This window comes from Haliaeetus leucocephalus, unplaced genomic scaffold (genome assembly GCF_000737465.1).
Source record: "Haliaeetus leucocephalus isolate CR32 unplaced genomic scaffold, Haliaeetus_leucocephalus-4.0 Scaffold536, whole genome shotgun sequence".
NCBI classification, from domain to species: domain Eukaryota; kingdom Metazoa; phylum Chordata; class Aves; order Accipitriformes; family Accipitridae; genus Haliaeetus; species Haliaeetus leucocephalus.
Window position 1 is genome coordinate 4,353,585 of NW_010972972.1, and position 22,853 is coordinate 4,376,437.

The window sequence follows — 22,853 nt, forward strand, 5'->3', positions numbered from 1 at the left end:
CATAACAGTAAAACATGACTGTTGGCTGGTCCTTCCCAGTCCTGCTGTGGTGCTTAAGGGCCAGCCAGATTGTCCATTCATTCTGCTCTGGTCTACAAGTATTTGATTTTCATTTCTCACTCTATTATACGCAGATCTAGACTAGTCAGTTGAAAGGGCTAGCTCTTTCTCTCTCCAATTTCTACAATCACAAACCTTATTTTTCCCATTCCTACACAATTAGGAGAGGAGCAATCACAGCACAAAATAATATTTGACAAACTGAATGCAGTGAACTGGGGGTGCAAGTGTGGATGTACCCATGACCGTGCATTAACACTTCCTGATGGTTGGCTCACACTAACAGGTTTGAAACACCCCAAACAGCATCAGAGCAACATCACTCTTTGCAAATCTTCTGCCCCTTCCAGGAACACCCCCCCATGAATGAAGGTCTTCTCTCGCCTGCATTACCATTGCCACATCTGCTTGGAAGATCTGCTTGATGAATTTGTTTTTTGAGGAATGCACCAGCTGAATGATATCTCCGTGCAGCGTGTCCCTGTTTTTCTCCAAGAAACCTGGAGGAACAATGGGACAACACATAAACAGATGACACAATGCAACATGGCCAGGATGTGCCCTGCAACCTGGGTTGCTGGGCTACTGGCTGGTCTTGGGGAGGTAATGGGGGTAATGACTGGGCAGAGAAAGGGGGACCAAGAGAAGGAAGAAGAGTCACATCTTGATCAAAGATTCATGTGATGCAAACCGCTGCAAGTCTGTCATGGGCGTGCAGGAACGAAACAGCACCAAACTGCACCTCATGGGCACCACTGAAGGGCCAAGCCATTGCAGCCAGAAAAGGAGTATACTGACACTACTGTGGGCTGCCCTCTTGCTCTGCTCCAACGCATCAGCAGCTCACGTTCCCCCAAGCATCCCCTCACACCTGCAGTGCCCCAGGAGCTGCCCCATACCTTTTGTTTCGTAGTAAACAATTCCAGCAAAGTGGTTAATGCCAAACTGGGTTTCGTAGTTATTCTTCGGAGGAATATAGTTGGTGTTAAGCTTGTGCTGGGAGTTCAGCTTGTGTAACATGGTGGCATCTGTACCCTGTGCATGCAGGAAAAAAATCTGACATTTAACCAGGGTTTGTCCTGCTAAGATAATTTTCCAATCAATAGTGCTTTTCTTTTTTGTCTCAGGTGACAATGTGTATTTATTTTGAGAAGAGATATGTTGGAGGGGATACCTCAAGTGCAGAAATTTAAGAAATGGATTAAATATCACTGGTATGTTGTGCTATATTCAAGATTGTGCTTCAAATGGAGTATATTTAACATCATTTTCTCTTAAACTTTGTCATATTCTTCCATCAGAAATACTAACTTGTTTTAAGCATGGTTGTGTACTCATGGAAGAAAATAAGACAGATCAATAAAAAACTATGAATAGTCAACCTACCAATGAATGTGTGTTTGGGGCTGATCAGACCCCTCATAAGGTGCCAGCATGCAAGTGCAAAGGGGGTAAAACCAGAAGAGTCGCTGGCAGTAGGGCTGAGCCCAAAACACACCTTGGGGAACTTGCTCTCCTCGTCAATGAGGGAGATGATGTTCATGGGCTTGATGGCAATCATGTCCAAGGCATCCTGGTTATCAGTGAACTCGATGTGCTGCCAGTTGATGTTCTCCAGGTTGTACTCCTCCTGCTCTAGCTTGAAGACGTGGCGCACAAAGAACTGTTGCAGGTTTTCATTTGCAAAGTTAATGCAAAGCTGCTCAAAACTGTGAAGGGAAAGTCAAGGAAAGGCCACTTTAGATCCACCATAGTCTATCTTTCTCCATCTCTCTCCACGCCTGAATCAATACTCTCAGACCACATCAACCACTCAGTAAGGTTGGCGTTGGCTAAGAATTTCCTTATCAGTTCAGATAACCAGTTTTTCTCCCCCAAAACAATCAATGTTATAGCCATTATACATGTGTAGCCTAAACCAATCAGTTTAGGAAATACATTGTCTACTGCAACAAAAGTGGTTAGCTCTGATAATCTCATACAGAAAAAGGCTTGGCCCAGCCCAGTCCTGTTCATCTCAGGAGAGGTGAAAGGATGGCAAGACCTTGAGCTTGGGGTGGTGAAGGAGTGTTAAGACCTGGTTCTCCTTTTGCAGGCTCCATACCTGTTCACAGTGAAGTTCTCAAAGCCAAAGATGTCAAGGAGGCCGATGGATCTCCTGACACTTTTGAGTTCCTGGGAAGGAGGTCTGTAAATTGCAGCATTGATCTTCTCCACGATCCACACAAAAAGTCGCCCATAAATTCCCTGAAATATGCCAAAGATGGAGGACACTGAGACAGGTTAGCATTTCGCCCTGCTAGTCAGTGGCACCACTTCACTTGTGATGGCACAGGCTTTCCTAAAGCAGGGCCAGCAACTGGACAGTCCTGGAGGACACGCTCACCAACATTTATGCCAGACTCTTGGTATAGTTTAAAGCTTCAAGAGCTGTTATATAGATCAAGGAAAACAGACCTGAAAGCCTAGATAAAAGACAACTGAAAGCAAAATCCCAAATTTGGATAGTCCTAAATTTTGGATCTATGGGCTTTCTGTAAACCAGTGATGTACACCCACCTCATCAACCTTCGTCACCCCAAAGCCTCAGGTGATGCTCTGATGGCTGCTGAACTGCTCTATCCTTATTCCTGTGACGTTCAGCTTTATTTACTGCTGCAGACATGCCCAAATCCTGAAATTCAGGTGTGGGTGTTACAGGTGTTGATGGAGCTACCCTGATTTATAGCAGCTGAGGATCTAACCCTGGGGCTCAAGCTGGGATGCTTTCCTGAAGTTGAGGTGAATTTCAGAATGCCGGCTCTTTCCATAGGTCACCTTTGAGTACAGGCAGTCTCAAGTCCAGATTGTAAATCCACTGAAGACCAGGCTATCTAGACTCCTTCCATCTCAATTCTTTGTGCATCCCACTGATAACATAGTTTCAAGGCCATCTGCCGATCTGAGCTCACACGGGCACAAAGCAAGACGCTTTTCCTGTGCAGTGGATGCTCTAGTCTCAAAAGCGGCAGATTTCTCCAGTTTATCAACAACAGCAGAAGAGAATGCCCTAAGACTTACCTTTACAAAAGCATCCCTCACATCCAGCGCTTGTTCCATGCTGAGAGGGGTTGAGACAGTCTCACCCCTGGTGATTATAGTCCGGCTGGTAAGGCAGTTCATCACATCCTGAGGGTCAACCTGGCAAGGACACCACCAAACACAGCTGCTGACTTTATAACACAAGGTCTCCTTCCAATGGCCGGGGCTACCAGCCTGAACGTGCGTGGCCAGAGAGGAACAGTGCAGCCCTCCGTGACTGCAGGTAAGTGACTTTTCTTAGCTGTACAGGGCAAATATCTCAAATTATGTCACAGGCATTTTCAGAGAGAATAATTAACACTTTTATACGCTGTTTTACTATGGAAAGTGTTCTTGTGACTTAGTGTGAGATGCTAAGGAGGTGTGGGGAGAGAATTTGAAAAAGCAAAGCCTGCAAAGCTGTATCCTACCAGCATGAATGTAGCTTTGCATCCCCTTGACCCCTTTTCATACTTCTGAGATCAAGCCAGGGAAATGTCCACGTCCTAAAGTACATGAAAACAGCCTGCAGACAGCTGTGGATCATAGTCTGGGTCTAGCGGTACCTATGGAGATGAGAGGGGGTCCCTGAGGAGCCCTGTTACCTGCTGGGGAGGTCACTGAGGAATGCTCCAGCCACTGGATGGATGGTTTGGGTGAGGGTCATCTCACCTCACTTCAGAAACACAGTGTAAGTGACATCTCTGTCTCAGCTGCTGTAATGAACTCTCTTTACATCAATGAGGGAAACACTCTATTTTAGGGACTGAACTATTTTAGATGTCCTTTTTTAGGATGATGTGCCACCAAAGCATCTGTTTGTCTCCGCTGACATGAAGAGGAGCTCAGATACCCAGCTCAGATGGAGACATCCACCTTCACGCTGCCAGTGCAGGGCAAATTATGGCTCACCCAGGCATGTCCAGCCTCCTAGAGCTGGTGGTGCAAGGAGAGCCCGGCTCAGATGAAGCTTTGCCACAATACAGGGAATATGGGAAGAAGCCAGAAGGGGGACAGCAGCACCGCAGAGCCACTGACCTCCAGCAACGATGCTGCAGTGATTAGTGACGCTGACTGAACAACCTCGCAGGCATCCAGGTTGTCATAGGTCCGAGCTGGGGAAAGAAAGGGAGAGGGAAAGCTGTCAGTGAGGGACGTGGCTCTGCAAAAGGTGGAGGGAGGTGAGGGAAAGGGTCTTTTGCCACTGCCTCCGTGTGACGGCCAGGCAAAATGTGGCCATCAGAAGGGAGAGAAAAGTTCATGCAGGTGCTGGAGTCCTGCTGCTGGCTGCAAAGGACCTGTACTCTGCTCTACCAGCTGCCCTAAATGACTAATGGGGTAAAAATATTTCTAGCATGTAAGTGCTTTAGGCTTCTGTCTTCCAAAGAGGCTTTTTAAATCACCTTGTCATTTCTGACAGCAGGGTGGTTTGGTACCTTTACAAAGGCATATCTAATCACACGGGTGCTTGTTAAACACTCCATTAGTCTCTCCCTGCAAAACCTGAGTCTACTGAATGGCCTGCGGCCATGTTCAGCCTCCCTACATTCAGAAAAGGTGGATGTCATTGAGCATACTGGAGTCTGGCAACCCTGCAGCATGGGCAGGTGGACTTATTCCTCTTTTCTTGTCCTTAAAAAACCACAATAAGCACCTGAGTCTCTGGCATGGCACCACGGCAGGTGGTCTGGATACAACTCTCCATCCCTAAGCTTGGCTGCCTCTCACCATGCAGAATAAAGAGTAGAAGTGCGCTTCACCACGTCCCTGTATTTTGTCCTTTTACCTTCGTACTGCAGGTTCCCCATATGCAGGATGGCAGCCAGCAGCTTGGAGATCTCCCAGTTCTCTGTGTCGGTGAACATTAGGACCTTCATTGCAGAGCGGATATTGGCGTACTCCTTGCTATCATCTCTGCCATCGCAGGTTGTGCAGTTACCCTGGGGAGGCGAAGAGGTTGCATGGTGCATGGGGTAAACCAGAGAGCATCTGGGTGTAACCCTAAGCTATCCAGGGCTTCCACCTAAATCAGCAGACATTTCGTTTAAGGGATGAATAAGCAGAAGATGATGCTGAACCTGCGGATCTGGACCTGCCTTTTGGTGTATACTGTGATTCGGTGCTCAGCTTTGTGACCTGCACTTACCCTGCTGTCCCCAACTACCCTGTGTCTGTCTGCAATCAGCAGAGGAGAAAAAGCTCCCTGACATGGGGATACAGGGTGAGAAGGAAACATGCTGGAGGTTCCCACCGATCCAGCCAGAAAGCTGGGTGCCAGCCTTCCTGATGATGGGCCAGTCTTAATTCTTAACCTGCTTCTACCAGCTCCTCTGGATTGCAACACTGGTATATAAGGAGTGAGGCTGGATGTTGCTGGATCTGCCAGAAATGTGGAGCAGAGACAGCTCAGCACCATATGCTGCTGAGAATGCACCATCCAGCCACGCATGCCTCCTCGTCCATCACTGCTGCAAGAGCATTGGGTTGTATTTAAACACCCTGGTTATTTCCAAACAAGTGGCCTGGGCACCAAGCACCAAAACCATCCAAGTGTATGTCCTGCTCCACAGGAAGAGTGGAAATAACCTGTCTTATACACAGGGGTTCAGATTTTCCACTAAGACTGTGAGGCTTGTGGTGGTGGGACAAAGAAGTCCCACAAACCCTGTGGCTAAGACTCAGGAAGGTCACAACCAGCAAAGCAGCTCTTGGCTGTGGAGGAAGCACCTCTCACTTCTCTCTCCCTTGCTAAGAAGCTCTCGCCACATCACCCCACCAAACTTCTGCTTCGCTGCGCTCTCACCATCGCAAGGTAGTTGTAGTCTGTGGCTTTCCCAAGACCCAGCTTCTTCTTCTGCTCCATTGTCATTCCTCTCAGCATGCAGTAAAACACGTGGTAATTCCTCTCGTCCTGGGCCTGCAGTAGAAAAGCAAGCGTCAGCTCTGCGAGGAGACCACCACCGCAAAGGTCAACTGACCTTGCAGGTGTATCGCCTTACCTGCCTGCAGACCCGGGACTTCTCCAGCAGGTACTGCTCAATTTTTGCCCCCTCGATGGCTCCCCTTTTGTTGAAGTGGATGTCGATGTACTTCCCAAATCGGCTGGAGTTGTCATTACGGATGGTCTTTGCGTTCCCGAAAGCTGCGGGGAAGAATTGCAGTGGGTTAGGGAGGATCATGGATCTGGTCTCGTGGGCAAAATAAATAATTAAAAGAGCCAGGCTGAGAGGGTAAAAAGCAGCCTCAAAGCCTTTTTCTTAAGTTTGGCTGGCTCAATTTCATCTCAGCGTGGGGAAACAGGATATATGGCAGATGGCTGTCCTTGGAAATACAGAGGAGAGCACAGAGAAGGAGACATAGGAAAGGGGTGACCTTATTCAGGAAGAAGGGCGAGGACAGCAGGATTTTGGCAGCAGCCGGTGAAATACCAGAGGGTTGAGCAAGGCTAGCAGGAGGACGCTGCAGCATGTGAGGTGACGCTGGATGGGAAATGACAGAGCTGCTGGTGAGTGATGTGGTGACTGAGAGGGAAAGGAAAGAGCTCATCCTTTAGGGAAATACAGATGGACTAAGCCAACCTCCAGAGGGAGACTTCTCCCTGCAAACAGGCTGTGTGCAGAAGAAGGTACCCATGTCCATCCTCTGTGTGGGTGTGCGTCGCTGGCACGAGCACCCTGGCCAGCACAGCCCGGAATTTTTGCTCCAGAATTGCTGGTGGGTGATGGAGATGCATTTGAACTACAGAGCCTCTCTTCCCCTCAATCCTAGCAGTGATGAAGCGCATGTTCAGAAACACCCCGTGTGCGTGCTGTGCACCACGATGCTTTACATCGCCGGCAGTCGGGCAGCCCTGCGGTGCCCTGAGAGCCTCGTTGCATCTTTATGCCACGGCTGAAGGAAGCTCCAGCAGAGCACAGAGGAGGAAAGCTCAGCCAGTGACTTTCTTGTCTTCTCTGCTAACATTATGCATGGAAAGCAGTTAGGTTATTCACATTTCTGTTGATTCCTAGGCAGCTATTTACCAAGCAAAACACTGCTCTCTGTGAGTAGCAGGGGAGGTAAAAATAATGTTATTCTTTAAAGAAAATGCTATTTTTCTGCATAAGTGAAAAAGGTCCGTCTGGCATCACGTTGGGGCCAGAGGGTCAGATCACCTATTTAATTTACAGACACACAATTAAAATGGCGGGGCTGATCACTGTAACAGCTTGCCAATGAACCTATTAGGGCCACAAGCCGATTCTTGTTAGCTCATTCTGTCTTGAACTGCCTTTATTTCTTTTTCTGCATTCTGCTGCCATTCACTGATCTTGGAAGGAAAAGGTGGGGTTTGCTATTGTGTATTGCCAGCACAAGGTGTTTAGTCTGTGAAGCTCTGGTCAAATTAATCTCATGTTCCACTGAGCCAGCAAAGAATAGGAATAAGATTTTTGCGACTATGGTCAAATAAAACAAAAACTTAGCTGGATGCAGCATTTACAGGATATCAGTGCTCTGCATACAGTCGTAATTCCTGGAAGAGGTGGTGAGATTTTTCAAAAGAGCTTTGTTTGTTTGGTGATCAGCATTTTTAAATCCCAGACTACACAGAGAATTAGGTAAAATTCAGGGTTTTGTTTTGAAATTTTGGGTAAAAAAGTCCTGATTTAAGTGGAAAAACCACATTTTTCAATTTTAAGTGAATAAAACAATTGAAAAAAATTTTCAGGTCAGCTGAAATGTTTCTCTTCCAGCAGTAGTTGCCAAAAATATTAATGGAAAATTTGAAAGCCCAAATCAGAGAATATTAGTCTTGTGAAGAATAAATTCAGATGGAAGGAAACTGAATATTCTGTTTAACAAATGTTTACATCATTGCTTTTGATTTTTTTTAAATTTTGTCACTTTTTGAAACTCAAAATGTAAGTCACTTTTGTTGCATTTGACCATATTTTGCGTGTCCTGAACATGATATTTTTTTTTTTGCCAGCAAAAAATGCCTCCATTATCTGAGGCCTCACCTTCCAAAATGGGATTTGCCTCCAGGACCTGTTGCTCAATCCAGGAGTGCTGACCGCTGATCGCTGCCAGGAACTGCAGAATCAGTTTTGTGCTTTCTGTCTTCCCTGCTCCGGATTCACCGCTGCAAAGACAACAGGAACCGAGGTCAGTGAAAGCCCTGCTGCACCCCTGCCAATGTCCCTCTCTCTGTCTCCAAAGGGACTGCTGTCTCTGTGCTTCTTCTTTTAGCACAGGTAGGACGAGGCCACTAAGGATGGGTTTCCAGCATCCCAAGGACTGGTTGTAGGATGAACACATTACCAGACAGCTTCCAGCCAAGATCCAGATTTGCTTTACAGTCCATTTGGCTCAAGCTGTTGCTTGAGTTTGGGTCTCTCCAGCAAATACCATCATTCAATCAGCACTAAGAAGGTCATGAAGCATTTTCAGACAGTGATTTTCCAGGTATGGTCACCAGACCATGAGCCTGTCGTCCAGGCACTAGCTGGTCCCATGGGGCATCTTCATCCCCAGTCTTGAGCTGCCAAAATGCACTAGAAGGCAGAGTGTGAAATACTGCCTTTTAGGGACAGGCACTTTCGCAGGTCCCCTAGGCTTGTCCTACCAAGGGGAAGGTAGGAGAGGAGGAAATCACGGGGCAGGAAGCAAGAGTTACTCCTCAAAGCTTTCTCTCCACTGAAAAATAACCTCCGTTATCTTGCAATGGTACAAGAGGAAGGGATGGGCAGAAATCCCTTGGTGTGAGTCTGTGGCCTGTCTGATACATTGGGTAGCCAATATAAGTGATTGAAATGGACCTTCTTGGTGTTCATTAATCAGCCCTGACCCCATGGCCAAATTGCCTCACTTCTCAGGGTTCGCTGGCCACCGGCACACTGTATTGCGCCTGGCTTTGACTCTCCTCTGTGCCCCATATGATGCTTTTTTAGCCCTGCAGGGGCTAAAAAATCATTACTGCGTGGTCTTTTCAGTCCCACGTATCTGAAATATTGTGCACGGGACGTTCCAGAGTTATGTTTTCGTGCAATGAAACTTAGGGTAGGCATGCCTTGGAAAGAGGTGGTGACCTGAAAGCACAAAGACTGTCTGAGGGTTCAAAACTTGATAGGCTAGTGTTGGAGGGCTGAGGGAACCAAATCTGATTCATATCACTGTTTGGGACAGACACTGGAGTGAACTATACCTATGACTGTGACCAGGCATTTATTGGTGCCCAAAGTTGACCAGTCCAGAGCAGAGCCGTGCAGGGATGCACCAGTTCAGCAGTGTGAACAACCACAGGTCCAGAGATCAAGCTTGTCCTTGGCCTTTCCTTGTGCAGAAATTATAGATCTTTGCATCTTTGATGTCTGTAGGAGTACCGAGTTTAAATTTGAAAGAGGAGGTTAAAGATGAATATGAGATCTATTGGTTTGTAGGGTAAATACCAAAGGATCGATAAAGCATCTCTACTAGGAACAGTGATTGCAAACAGAGACTACCTATGCACTAGGAATATGTGGATAGAAGATCTAATAGGTCATTCAGATTTCTGACTCTGTTTGATAAGCTGTTGCCTATCAACAACAACGTAGGTGCTCAGCATCTGTTTTCAGGATATGGCCCATTTGAAAATTCACCAACTCACCTTATAATACAACACTGGTCCTTGTTGTTACGCTGCATGTTGAAGTAGCAGTTGTCAGCAATTGCGAAGATGTGTGGTGGCATCTCGCCAATCTTTTTGTTGGTGTACAGGCGTATCTGCTCAGGTGAGTAGATGGGTAGGAGCTGGTAGGGGTTTACTGCCACCAGTATTGAACCAGTGTACGTCTGGAGGAGAAGCACATGAAGGTTTATGGGGACAGTGAGATGTAGCTGAGAGGCTTTGGCAGCTTGGATGGAGTATGGAGGCCAGAAAAATCAAGGCTTTGCAAAAGCTGGATGAAAGATGATGTTCAAGTCAAAGATGCTTGCAGGGTGGAGCCTGGAGCAAAATTGGAACAAAAGACCCAAACTATCTAAATCAGTTCATACTCAGCCCTGCTCATGAACAGCACGGATTCAAGCCTTAATTCATATTTTGGATGCTCCTCAGTTAAGATTCAGAGTTTCAAGTCAAGCTCATATTTGCAAAAAATATCACCAGAGCCAGCACATATCCATACATACCTACTGCATTGCACAAATTATGAGAAACTAGAGATGAAAGAAACTTGAAGACCGTTGCTGTACCTCAAAGCAGGACCAGCTGGATCCAAACCATTCCTGACGGATGTCTAACCTATTTTTATAAATCCACAACAGAGCTGCTAAGCCTCCCTCTGCAATATGTTCTTCTCTACCATTTCTGCCTAACCAAACCTCTCCATGCTGCAGTTTAAACCTTGTCCTGTGCACATGGATATGGCCCATAATGTCCTGACATACCCCTTCTCAGCTATTTCTGAAACTTTTGAAATGGCCTTTGGTCCATCCCGTGCTCTCTGTGGCACTCAAATGAGCAAAGCTGTCCTGGGCCTTGGGCAGCAAACCCCTTTGTAGTGTCTTGCTCTCTCACTTCTGCCCATCCAGGAGCCATTTCTCTCAAGCCTCTCATCAAAGGACTCAAGACCTTTGTCATCTTGCTCAGATGCAGCTCTGAGGTTAGGAGGTTTGGCCACATGCCCAGCTCAAGGCAGAGAATAAGGATCTCCTTCCCCTACTTCAGCTGTCTAAAAGTTAGCGTCTAGAGCAAGCGAGTCAATGGGGCTCCATCTCGGGCTAACCAAGGGTTATGAAATGAAGGCTACTTTCACTCCATGACTTCAAAGGAGCCAAGTTGCCTTCTCTAGGTTAACTTTTGGCAACTAAAGTTACAAGATTAATCTCACCTTTGTTTCCTGGTGGGACCAGCTGTGAAAGTGCCCCCACTGCTGCATATATTCTTTTCAGGAAAAAAAACCCCTAGTTTCAACATAAAAATAATCCTTATGGGTTTTTATCTGTGTGGCCTAAAACTGACAATAAGCCTTTGGCACAAAGCAGCAAAGCGGCACAGACAAGGATGCTTGTGAACTGAGAAGAAAAACTCTCCGTGCTCTGCTGGGTGCTCCTTTTTTTGTGCATATTGCAAACTGGCTGATGAATAAAACAAGTCTGAGCTGTTCCTCATTTCTGAAGGCAGCAAAATAACTATCACTGCTGGAGAGAGGAGTGGAAAGGGAGACTTGGAGACACAAGCCCCAGGTCAAGCTTCTCCCATCAAGCCCAGTATCCCTCAATCATGATGGAAAGGTTTGAGTGGAGCAAGATAATAATTTGTTTGCCACCATCTACGCAACACTTCCCACCAGCTCAGGCTTCCTGAAAGGCAGCCAGTAGGTGGCAATTGTGTCCTACAGTAGGGATGCTGAAAGCCCTTAGGGACTCCTCACTTTCTAGTCTGGTGGCCAACACCAGAGAGCAACTTTCTGTTCGGTCCCAGGTGAGGTTTGACTTTACAGTGGTAACTGAGAAACGATACGATAGTCTTTCCTGTAATAGGGGATTACATGCCAGTAAAGGAAAAAAGCTCTTTAAGCTCAAGAACAAAGTTGTCACAAACCCAAAGGGTAGAAATTGACTGTGAAATTGTGTAGACTAGATTTTAGAAGAAGGCATTGAAATAAAGGAGCAGAGAAGTCCCAGAGCAGCCTTCCACAGGGACAGAGCGGGTAAGCTTAGTGCTCAGACAAGGAGTGAGCTCAATTTCTGAATGGGATTATGTCCCCAATGAACCCCAAGGCTCCTTCCAGTCCTCAGTGGGATACTTGGAAGACTGTTTTCCTCTTCATAATTTATTACCAGGTTAATTCTAGGGACACTTCTATTCTTCCTTGAGCCTCTTTTTGAAAAGACTGACTCTTTGCAGAGGTCTCTGAAATCTCTGCATTTCGGTCACACTGCTCTGCCCTGCCCTGAATGCAGCTAGTGAAACTTTTAAAGGAGTTAACTATTAGTTGCAGGAATGCTTTCTGGATGCTCTTACTGACCCTTCCCTTGTGATCTACAAAATACTCTGTCAGCACGAACTCTTGTACTATTGCTTGTTTTTGTAGGTCATTCCTAGTTGATAAATACACACAATTTGCCCAGTTCTCACAGTTGACAGAATACAAAACTTTGTCGACTTCGCCAATGACGGGCCAAAGGGCACCTCCAAGGAAATACTGTCTTTCTGGTTTCTATTGCTGGGTGAAGGCAAAGCCCTCCTGTCTTGGGAAAATAAAGCTTTACCAACAGGCAGGGGCTCTGCCGTAGCTGACCACAGGAACCACATCTCAGTGCAAATTCATTACTGCCTGCATGACCTACATTTTAATTAGCCCCAAATAAATCCTTTCTGAGCCTGCTTCCCTCGCTACCCAGAACACCATGGCTGACTTCATCTGGATTTTTATGGGGTGAAAGCTCTACTAAACATTACTGCATTTTGGCAACCCTTACACAGCAGCAGCAAGCATTGCTTTCGTCTCCAGATAAAGAGATTTAACCTTACTCACGAGGGCAAACTCCCCACCAGACACTCTTGCTATTCAGAATAGTTTCTGTTAGTGCCTGCACGCCAAGCCACGGGCAAAAAGCCCTTGTTGGAGTTTTTCTTATTTTGCTGCAGAAGTTTCTTTCCTTCAAGTTGAGGTCATTACTGAGAAGCACTTACAGCTTTCGCCACATTCACAGGTTGGTGACTTTCCAGCTCTGGGAAGGTGTCAAAACTTCACCGTGAAGGTCAAGCTCTGCGGCAAAGGGGATGGTTCTCTCAGTGCATTTGCGAAGCAGCAGCAATGGTGGTGCAAAGTAAATGAGAATGCCACAATGGTGAACAGAAACAAGTGATCCAGTGGAAGGCATGATAGTGATTGCAAATGACAGTGCCAAGTCATACTTACCCTCCCACCGCAGTTTGTCTTACGAGTAAAACGTGAGGGAGGAGAAAAAGGAAAATTATATTTTATTAGAGCAGAATTACACCCTCCACAAAGCTAAGGAGATGAGGAAACAAGAGGGACTGAAGTCCATTTGGAAGTCACCCTTTAGTCAGCAGGCTCAGAAATCCTTTCAAACAGTGAAGGTAAAGTCACATTGAGCTTCACCATCTTTAAGACAGAGCAAATTATACCACAGAAAAAAAACACCTCAGGGGACTGGATATCCTCTACCCACATGGCATCCAAACGGTACCTTGCCTTTGCAAAACTGCCATCAATATTTACCACATTCAACACAAATCTACTCCTCCTAGTGCCACTACTCTTAAAAGTTGAGGTCTAAAGTTGGGTTCCTGAGCATCCAACAACATATGTGTAGACAGAGGTGGTTTACATGCCCCTCTATCAAGCTATGCGCTCTATATAATTTTGAGAGTGTCATTCTAATTTTGAGATTGCACTAGTGGCTGTGTTGTGTCCAGGATCGTGGGCTGGCACTCCAAAGCTGTTAGTGGTGTGGAGCAATCAAGGCACAGTAACCTGGAACCTCTGTGATGCAAATCCCGTTGTGGGATGTGGCCATCCCTTATGCCATAGCTCTGTAGGACACATGGCACTGTCACCATCAGACCTGAAGAACTCGTGGAGAAACCACGTGGTTACTGAGTCACTTCAGCCCAAATCACCGCCCACAGTCACCTCCAGGTTAGAAGCTGCCCTTTGCATTAGCCCTTATTAGTACGATGCTGCCAAACAACAGTCCGCCCAGTGCTCGTTTGTGTTCATAATCTCCCTGGATGCCTGTGAATAGCTTGGTGAGGGAGCTCAGAGGCAGATCTTTTGTGAAGGAGCTGGATGTATTCACAGGCAACCCGATATTGCACACATGAAGTCTTATCTGAGGACCTCTGTTCACTTAGAGAGGCAACTGGCGCTTGCCCGATGACATAAGGACCCCAGGAGAGACACATGGACACCGCTGAAAAAATATCCAACATGATCCCAACTTTCTCAGAGACCAAGAAAGAGCTGCGGGAATCCACTTGGTACTGCTGCAGGGTGCCCACAAGTAGGAGAAAAAGGGGCAATGCTCAATGCACAAATATGTGTTGCCTGAATAAGCTAATCAGCTACAAATGATTTGCCATCTGTACTTCTTGAGTGGCATTCAGGTTGCTTGAATTTAGTTATCCACATGAGTACTACATCTAACCTTGAAGATGGACATGCTCTGAGCTGGAGGAGTTTAGAGTGTGGACCTCCAACCTGAACTTTCCTTCCAAGCTCCAGCCAGCTCTAAAGCAATCACCTCATCCGACAGGAACGTCTATTTGCACAGCTGAAAGGCAGTCTTAGCTTTGTTGGCTCTATTGATATCTCTGGTGAGTGCCATGGGTGCTTAGTGCACATGGAGACACCACCTCAAGTATGAATTTGGGCTGCTAACTTTTGCTAGTTTATTGTTATAAATGGCTGTGGCTCCCTGAAGAGAGGTCCAGGGAGTAACTCAGTTCGTCTAACATGTGACTAATTTTCTGGTCATGCCTTTTTCTCTAAACTGACAATACAGGGGACCTAGGCATCATGGACAACAATTAAGGTGCCTGAGTGAGACATGAAGTTGGGGGTCTCTATTCTCCTCCAAGCTTTGGGAGCAGAGACCTGTCAACCATATGAACAGCCTACGTAACAGAGTGGTGTGTTCTCCATCACTGCCTAGCTCTAATCCAAACCCATCCTATCAAAAGGCACTGGACATCAAGCACAACAAGCAGACTTGATAGATAAAATCCTGGATACGGTCTGTTAGCTTATGCTATCTGGGAAGTCTGACTGTACTGCAGTTCCCTCTGGACTGAAAATCTGGTAGTCTCTAGAGCCTTTTAAAAATTAAATTACCAGGTGGCTTTGAAAAGGCCTTCAAAGGCACAGCAAGCACTTACCTGAGTATCTGAAAACTGTAGGATTTGAGACCAATACCACATTTTCCATATTTGCATAGGCTGTTTGAGTACATTAGCTAGTCGCAAACACACACACACACGCTCCACACTTCTGCCCCAAGAATGTGCACCAGACTGCACAGCATATAGCACACTGATAAAGCCAGCACAGAGACTTGAATACTGACTCTTGTCCTGCTGGGGAGGTGGCCTTTACGATTCTGTTGCAGAAAAGAGATGCAGTTCTGGCTGGCTCCCTGTAAAACCCTCAATTTCTGAATGTCTGGTGGGGTTGGCAAGGCTGCACTGGGTCCACTAGGCATCACATGACTGAGCTGATGTAAGGAAGGACACTGCTGTGCCCAGACATCAGCTGTCAGGACCCCAGGCAACCCAGAGCTAATAAGTCATAAACACAGATGGGGAAGGTATTTTAGAGCTGTTCTGGGAGTTGCTCACTCCATTGTTCCCAGTTATTTCATGCATGCACCTCCTCATCCTTCCTCCACCCCTTCTACCTCCAGCAATTGTTGTCTTCAGCCACTTGGGTTGAATGAGTTAATGGTTCAGAGGGGGAAGGCAGAAGGGCCACATCCAGCATGCAGTTGCCAAAGACTTTTGCTTTAGGATTACTACAGCATGCACGTGGCCTGGGTTGAACTGGTTATTGTGTGTGCAGAAAGGTAATGCCTCCCCCCAAAACTACAGGGGCTACACAGCGAGGTGGCACAGACTTTGCTCATTACCTAACTCATGAGGTCTTTCACTGGGGCATCCATAAACTCTGCAACGTGTCCTCTACAGTGCAGAAGCCCTCCACTATTTGGATCCAGGTGAAGGTAGAAACCCAGATCCTCAGTTCAATGAGGGTTTCCCCCATGTGGGTTCCCCAGAGCTAAGGAGAGCAGGGGGTGCAGTGCAGAGCAAGAGGTGGAGAGGACACTTACATAGATGAGGTGCTCCCGATAGCGGATCAGCAGGTTCCTGAGGATTCCCGCCTCGTTCAGGTCCCCCAGGCGGATCATGTCCTCCACTCCATGGATGGAGGTGGGGTGCATGGGTTTGATGTGGCTGGCATTCTGCGGGGAAATCCAGTGCTCCTGGGAAGAGAGCAAAGGCAGAGAAAGATAAGCCAAATGAGATACCGCTGGGATGAAAGCCAGAAACAGCCCAACCCAGACAGAAGGACCAGATGGAAGAACATACATGGCAGAGCATTAGCACACAGGCCACAGCTTCTATTCCTGGGGCATGGCAGTGACTAATTTGAAAGATTCATAGCAGAAGAAAACATCTTTTGGTTTACTGGAGCAGCAAGAGACATGAGACATGAGCCATCCTGGCAGAAACATCATCCAGGGCAGCATGGACATCCAGCACATCAGGGGAGTTTTTAACAAATAGCGGATTTGTTCTTCCCTTCACACAACTACATTTTCACATCACTGATTAACCCTCTGCCAGAAAATACTGTTGAGCATAGAAAAGATGATTTAGAAAAGCAGAGAGGGATGCACAGGGGTGACAAAATTTTTATTGGCAGAGTGTTGTTTAGACTGATCACTCCTAAAGGGCTTCAAAAGCCACTACAAATTGGACACAAGGACCCTGCTGAACCAAATCTCTTTCTACCATCCTTGAAGGGAATAAGAGCATTTACAATTATCTCAGGTTGGAAAAAAAAAAAAGATAAAGGACAGAGAACCTCCTTAGATCACCCTCTGCTTGTGATATAGGTGTTACTCTAAACCAGTCACCACTGCACAGAAGTAGAGGTGGGAAATTGAAGGAGGACAAGCGTTTGGGCACATCCCGTGTTGGTAGGAGGTCAGGAAGGACTGGATAACAGCAGAGGAACAGCAGGACGAGGTGGGTTTGCTCAAAGCATTGTCTAAAAGTACTTTAGAGACTTCTTTTATCATTGTACTCAAGAAGCTTCTCAACCTTTCACTCCCAGTACAGCCACAAAAGTAGGGACACAATATTATCTTGACTTTACAAATAGAAAACTCTGGCAGAGTTGATTCCCAAGGACATATGAGAAGTCTGTGACAAAGTCAATCATCATGACCCTATGACCCCGGCCTAGCCAGGCCATAGAGCTGAAGAAGGGTCATCACAACCCTTTGTACATACATTGCCTTCATCATCCACAACCTGGATCTGTCCAGAGTCACACAGTTTAACCACTGCTCCAATGGGGACATCGAATTCCCGTCCGGTTTTGAGGTCCATCCACACATAATCCCCCTGGAACCAAAGAGAAGACAGTTACACTCAGGGCTGCAGAAGGTTCAGCATCCCTTGGGATGCAAGTTGCTGATGTTTGGTACCCAGATCATTGGTACAAGTCAAATGACTTCCTTTGTAAACCATCCCTTTTTCACAGATGCTCAGGAAACCCCCTGCAAGGTAATATCAGCAGGGCATGCTCCACGCAGCATACACCCACTGCACTATTTCTCCATTTCATGAGCTCATGAGTGGTTGTCGGTCACAGACTGCATCCAGCAAGCAGGTCACAGAGCGGTGACACAGGCAGAAAAACACACCCAGGTAGAGGTTTCCGTCTGTGCAATGTACAAGCCTAGAAAGTCACGCTTAGGAGATTGTTTTGAGCTCTGGAAAGCCTTGTCTGGAGGCTTGTGGCACATTTCTTCCTTGCAGATAACCACTGTCAAATATACATTCCCCTACTTTGGAGACTGGTGAAAAGGGGATGACTAAAGAAGGGTTAAGAACATACCAGAGGGGGAGAGAGATATAATTCTTCAGGAGGTCTCCCAGACACAGCGATTTGTAGGTGGGCTGTTTGCATTTAATACTTCTCAGTGGACTTTATCTACTGTGAGCATCTCCAATTGCTTCCTGAAGCTGAGCAAAGTTTTAGCATCCATAATCTCAAAGGAAGAGTTTAGCTACAAATAGCGTGACAAGCTGTGTCATTTTGCATGTTTCAGATGTGTCACCTCTTTCATTTGAGACCTCTTTGTTTTTGTTTTGGAAGACACAGCAAACAGTTGACCCCTATCCACTCACTCCATGTCACTGGTGATCCTCTTGTCAGTCCTGCTGGGCAGTGACTATCTGCACATCAGCTCTGTGGATATTAAATTACTCGAATGCAAACAAGCTTTTAAAGACGCTGTTTTCCTCAACACAAAAGCAAACTCCCAAATAACCCAAAACTAAACTCCCAACCAGGACCCACACTCTATGAAACAAGGCAGAATTATTTCCCACCCCTATTTTCAATGTGAAGAGATGCTAAAATTGGGAGCCACCTAGTTAAATTGTTATCAGGCATGTTTGCACCAAGCAAGCAAATGTACTTTTTCATGCATCTGAGTTTAATGTTGTGAACTTGTAGCCCCACCTAATGCCACATTCCTGGGGGCCAACTCCACTTGTAGCTGTTAAGCACAACGCAAATGCATTATCTTCCTTTTGAAGTCCTGAAAAACTGCTGGGAGGAGGGAAAGTGAAAAAAAGGAGGTATCACTTTGCATGTGCTCTGATAAAACCCCTTTCCTGAGCATCCACTATTGACTGTTTCTGTGGACAGAGTATTTATAGATTTGGTTTCACCCAATGGGCTGCTGAACAACCTTCACCTCCACTCTGGGTGGTGGGAACTGGAGACATCTAGCAATATAAAACACGGTGAAACATTCACCACCCAAGTCACTGCTCGGCAGGACTTCTGAGAGATACTAACCTGTGAGTGCCACAGGGATGGCTGTACCTGGGGACTGACACATGGAGAAACACTACACACGAGGAGTCCCCAGCCATTTTGTAGTAGACTCCACCCTTGGCAGCTGCTTGCTAGGTTTCACCTAGGATATCAGCAAAGTCATCCTGCTTACATGGTGCTGAGGATCCAGCCCTTAGTTTGGGTTTTCTTTCCTCAGAGGGTTGTGCTACAGCACTGTTACCAGTTTCTTCACCCAGCTCATAAAAATACAATATTCAGATCTTTTTCTCATTAACTACCTTACCCTCACATCTCATAACTCAGTTAAAAAGGAAAAAAACCCCAACTAATGAATGCAGTAAGCCATGCACAGATACATTATAAGTCCATTTATATTAATATTTATTTCTTAGCTCCTTTGATCCAAGACTTTAAAAGCATTTCAGAGTGTTCAGCACTGTTATTCTCACTGCATAGCTAGGCAAATTCATGCACAGTGTGGGTAGCTTGATCAAGGTGTCAGCAAGAGAAGACCCAGGTTGCTCAGTCCCTGCTCAGCAGAAAGCCCTTCTGACATCTCAGCAGCTGTGTAAAAATTGCTCTTGATCAAGAAAACAAGAACTGTAATGCTGTTTTTTTAAAAATCTCTAATTTTGAATAGCTGTAAAAGCTGCCTGCTTCATACGTTCTGTTACCGCCCAGCTGAGATAAAAAGGCAGCCTGCTCTCCCCAAGGTAAATTGATACTGTACTACCACTAAGACAACTCCTATGCTTTGCCTGCCTAATGCACAGAGTGCTCGTCCCCTCAAAATGCTCTTTCTAAACACATTAAAGCGCAGTTCTTAATACTGGTGAAAAAAGCAAGTCTTATGGGATGGGCTAAGCTGGTAAGCTCAGAAAGGTCTGGGGAGTTAAAAAATAACATCACTTATTAAAAATGCCAACCTATTTCCTTCCCTGACTTTAATGAATTTGACATAAAACCCATGGAAGTCAATTACACTCCTTCCACTGATGCAATCACCTTCAGATCAACCCAAAAACCAGCAGATATATTGGGCATTTCAGGGCAAATCGGGGTGATTCATGCATTTACCAGCTTGGGTGGACTGGCTTATAAGTTGCATAAGCTGCCTCATGCCTGGACTGATGCAGTTTATTTTCCAACACACACGACAGAGTACTGGAGAAGTGAGAATACCACCAGCCACTTTACAGTACCAACACGGTCCAACTCTTCCTCCTCAAAGCAGCTGCTGGGTGCTAGTGTCCTTCCAAACGCTCTGCGGCAGACCCTCAGCACCTCACAAGCTATGGGCAGGGACAACCAAAGAGCGGTGCAAGAGGAGGAAACATCACGATGGGTGCACACACACGTCAACACAATTCATGAAGAGGATCTTTAGGAGGACTTTCCAAATGCAAAGAGCAAGAAGGTTGCACCACAGGGGAGGTACAGCACTTAGAGGGGGAACAAAGACTCAGGAGGAAGGTGAGAGAAGCTGGCACAAGCAGTATGAGGATCCCATCAAACAGTGAGACTAATTTCAAAGTGGCCTGAAAGCTTCCAGCCAAGCTCAGAGCTTGGGACCCCCTATCTTACCGCTAAAATGGTCGTGGGCTTCAGGGCCTGGTTGACATTGCGGAGTAGTGTCCATTTGCCCTGGTCTCTCTCCTGATCTTCCACCACCTCAGGGCATGGCTGCATGAAAACGACTTTCTTCCTCTTCAACATCTCCAAAATCTTGCAGTGGTATTTGTCCCTCTCTCTGCTTTCTACGTGTATTCCACCATGAATGCCAGAGAGCTGTGGCCGGTTTGCTTTAGACCTCCAGCGTGACCATGCCTGCTGCTTGCAGGACACCCTCTGACCTGATTTACAGTATGGCTCTTGGTAAAGATCCTCTAGCAGAAAAATTTCCACACACCAGCCATGGTCCTCCACTGGCCAGCTAGCATGCTCACTCCACACGACTGGCACTGCAGGAGTCTCAAAGCAAACAGAATGACTTTGCTTCTCTTCACTTAAATTCTTCCAGTCTCTCCAGTAAGGGGTGATACTTGGTCAGAGACCTGAAGGACACTGCAACCACCCGTTCTGGAAAAACAACTGCAGGATTAACAGGAAACCTCTTCACTTCCCCATGACTTCTCTCCATTACCTTCCTTTCTTAGTGAAATAACCGTCTGCCAGCTTGAAGACTTTCAGCACAGAACACACTCGGGCGCTTATTAATCCACAAATGCAGTCAGCCCCCATGCAACACATGGCATTTAATTAACCTAATACCTTTACATACCAAATTAACCAAAGCGCAGCGGGAACTCAAAACCAGAGGCCATCTGCATTTTCTTTAAACTGATCTCCTTGAGTAGATCCATAGCAACTGAATTTTAAATAATTGAGTGGAAGGTGTTCAGAGCAGCACAGTCTCTGTGCCTATAGGTGAGAAGAGTACCTGGGCTGTGGATGAAAATGAGAACCACAGGGATAACGAGGTTGCACTGACTCTACACCTTGCTGCTCTACAGACCCACTTCTGCAATCTCTCCTTCTCTGTACGGGCGGTTGTTCTTGTAAGGACTAATCAGGACTGCTGGCCCAACCAGAAGAGCACAAGACATTTTACAGTCACCCCAGATTTGCTTTTCCCTGTCCTATCTTAGATACAGTTGAGATTTCTCATTTTCGTCTAAGAAAGGCTTTCTGCCCATTTAGAGGGTTTAAGGCCACTCTAGCTGGGCCCCAGTCTCTCCCATGGAAATTTTGAACCTAACTCAGCATCATTTGTACAGACCAGAGCAATGCATGACTAGATAGTGGTGCAGCTGCTAAGCTTTCCATGCCATTCTCATTTATCACTATTTTAATGCAAAACTCTACTGATGCCTTGATTCCATGGGGTTTTGAATCCATTTATCCATGATGCAGAGGACATATTCTTGGTGGAAAGTTATCTGGAGGAACAAAGGCTTTATAGGTCCCCTTGATGGGACACAGTCACCAAGGACAACCGTAGATGATGGTTACATCAAACTCATACCAAGCTACTTCTGCTCATCAGTGAACAGCAGTGAAAACAGTGAGGCAATCCTTGCCCAAAGGGCAGATAATGGATTAATAACTTTCCAGGATTGAGCCATATTACAAAGCCCTGAAACAATAAGGTGTCTAAGTCTTGTAGCTGTGCAGGTGATTTAAGGAAGAGGTTGAGTCTCATGGATAAGAAAGCAGGTTAGAGAATAATAAGATGGATGTCTACAGTCCACCAAAGGAGCAAGCAAAAATGTACATGAGGTGCAATAATCATGTAGGGAGAAGGACACACAGATCAAATGTAGCAATCTCATGGGATATGTCTACCTCCAGCACAACTTGAACACACAGTGCTGTAAAAGACTGCATTTTTGCTCCCCTAGAAAGCACAAGATAAATGTTCAATCAAAGCTAATAATCAATGAGAGGATGCACGTAGAAGAAAGGACTGAATAAATGTATATAAAAGGAGACATAGGATGGGCTCTTTGGATTTGAGCTGGGTCCTATGGATGCTCTTTGCCCACCAGCACACCTTTCCTCACTGCCACACCACGGAAACTGGAGCAACATGGGAGCAGCAGAGCTGAGAAAGAGCAGCCAATGTATTTATCTCACTTTGCACTGGAGCAGACATTACAATCGTTGCTCAGCTACACCCTCTACCATAGTTCTGAGCCTGTGTATCTCTGTGTGCTGATGAAGAGTAAACTAAGGAGCAGAGGAGTGGAATGATTTGCCCTAGGTTATGCTTGGAGCAAAGTAGAGATGGAAGCCCAGAGGGCTGAATCCAGCCTCTGTAGTCCTATTACATGAGCGTGCTTATTTTTTCCCTGACTCTGGGGTTGCTGAAGGTCTGTAATTCCACACATTTCCTTTGCATATTTTTTTGCATTGCTCCTCTGCTAGCAGGAGGTTTGCTGGGGACTCGTCAGACAGTCGCGTGTGTCAGCCAGAGGCACTCGGTGTTTGCAGTGCTGTCTGTCTGAATGGCCCGAGCGTGCTGGCTCCTGGAAACGGGAAATCCCATCCCTCTGAAGGGATGACCTGGCTTGGAAACCAGCCTCCCTTCTGTATGCATCAAGGGGCAGAGCAACAGCATTAAGCCTCCCATCAGCATGCTTT

General features: G+C 46.3%; 1 protein-coding gene across 1 annotated transcript in view; it reads right to left on the reverse strand.

Annotated features, from left to right (window-relative positions):
* MYO7A (myosin VIIA) overlaps nucleotides 1–20,360 on the reverse strand; it is a 64,446-nt gene extending 44,086 nt beyond the window's left edge. Inside the window, exons 1-14 of the mRNA XM_010576605.1 lie at nucleotides 20,295–20,360; nucleotides 17,129–17,242; nucleotides 15,940–16,092; nucleotides 9,749–9,933; nucleotides 8,121–8,242; nucleotides 6,120–6,262; nucleotides 5,924–6,037; nucleotides 4,907–5,060; nucleotides 4,159–4,235; nucleotides 3,121–3,240; nucleotides 2,165–2,307; nucleotides 1,559–1,769; nucleotides 960–1,095; nucleotides 454–560 (exon numbers count right to left, since the gene is read on the reverse strand). Of these exons, the coding sequence (XP_010574907.1) occupies nucleotides 454–560; nucleotides 960–1,095; nucleotides 1,559–1,769; nucleotides 2,165–2,307; nucleotides 3,121–3,240; nucleotides 4,159–4,235; nucleotides 4,907–5,060; nucleotides 5,924–6,037; nucleotides 6,120–6,262; nucleotides 8,121–8,242; nucleotides 9,749–9,933; nucleotides 15,940–16,092; nucleotides 17,129–17,227 (1,764 nt within the window). The 5' untranslated portion in view covers nucleotides 17,228–17,242; nucleotides 20,295–20,360. The remainder of the gene's footprint in view (nucleotides 1–453; nucleotides 561–959; nucleotides 1,096–1,558; nucleotides 1,770–2,164; nucleotides 2,308–3,120; nucleotides 3,241–4,158; nucleotides 4,236–4,906; nucleotides 5,061–5,923; nucleotides 6,038–6,119; nucleotides 6,263–8,120; nucleotides 8,243–9,748; nucleotides 9,934–15,939; nucleotides 16,093–17,128; nucleotides 17,243–20,294) is intronic.
* Between the last annotated feature and the right edge of the window lie 2,493 nt (nucleotides 20,361–22,853).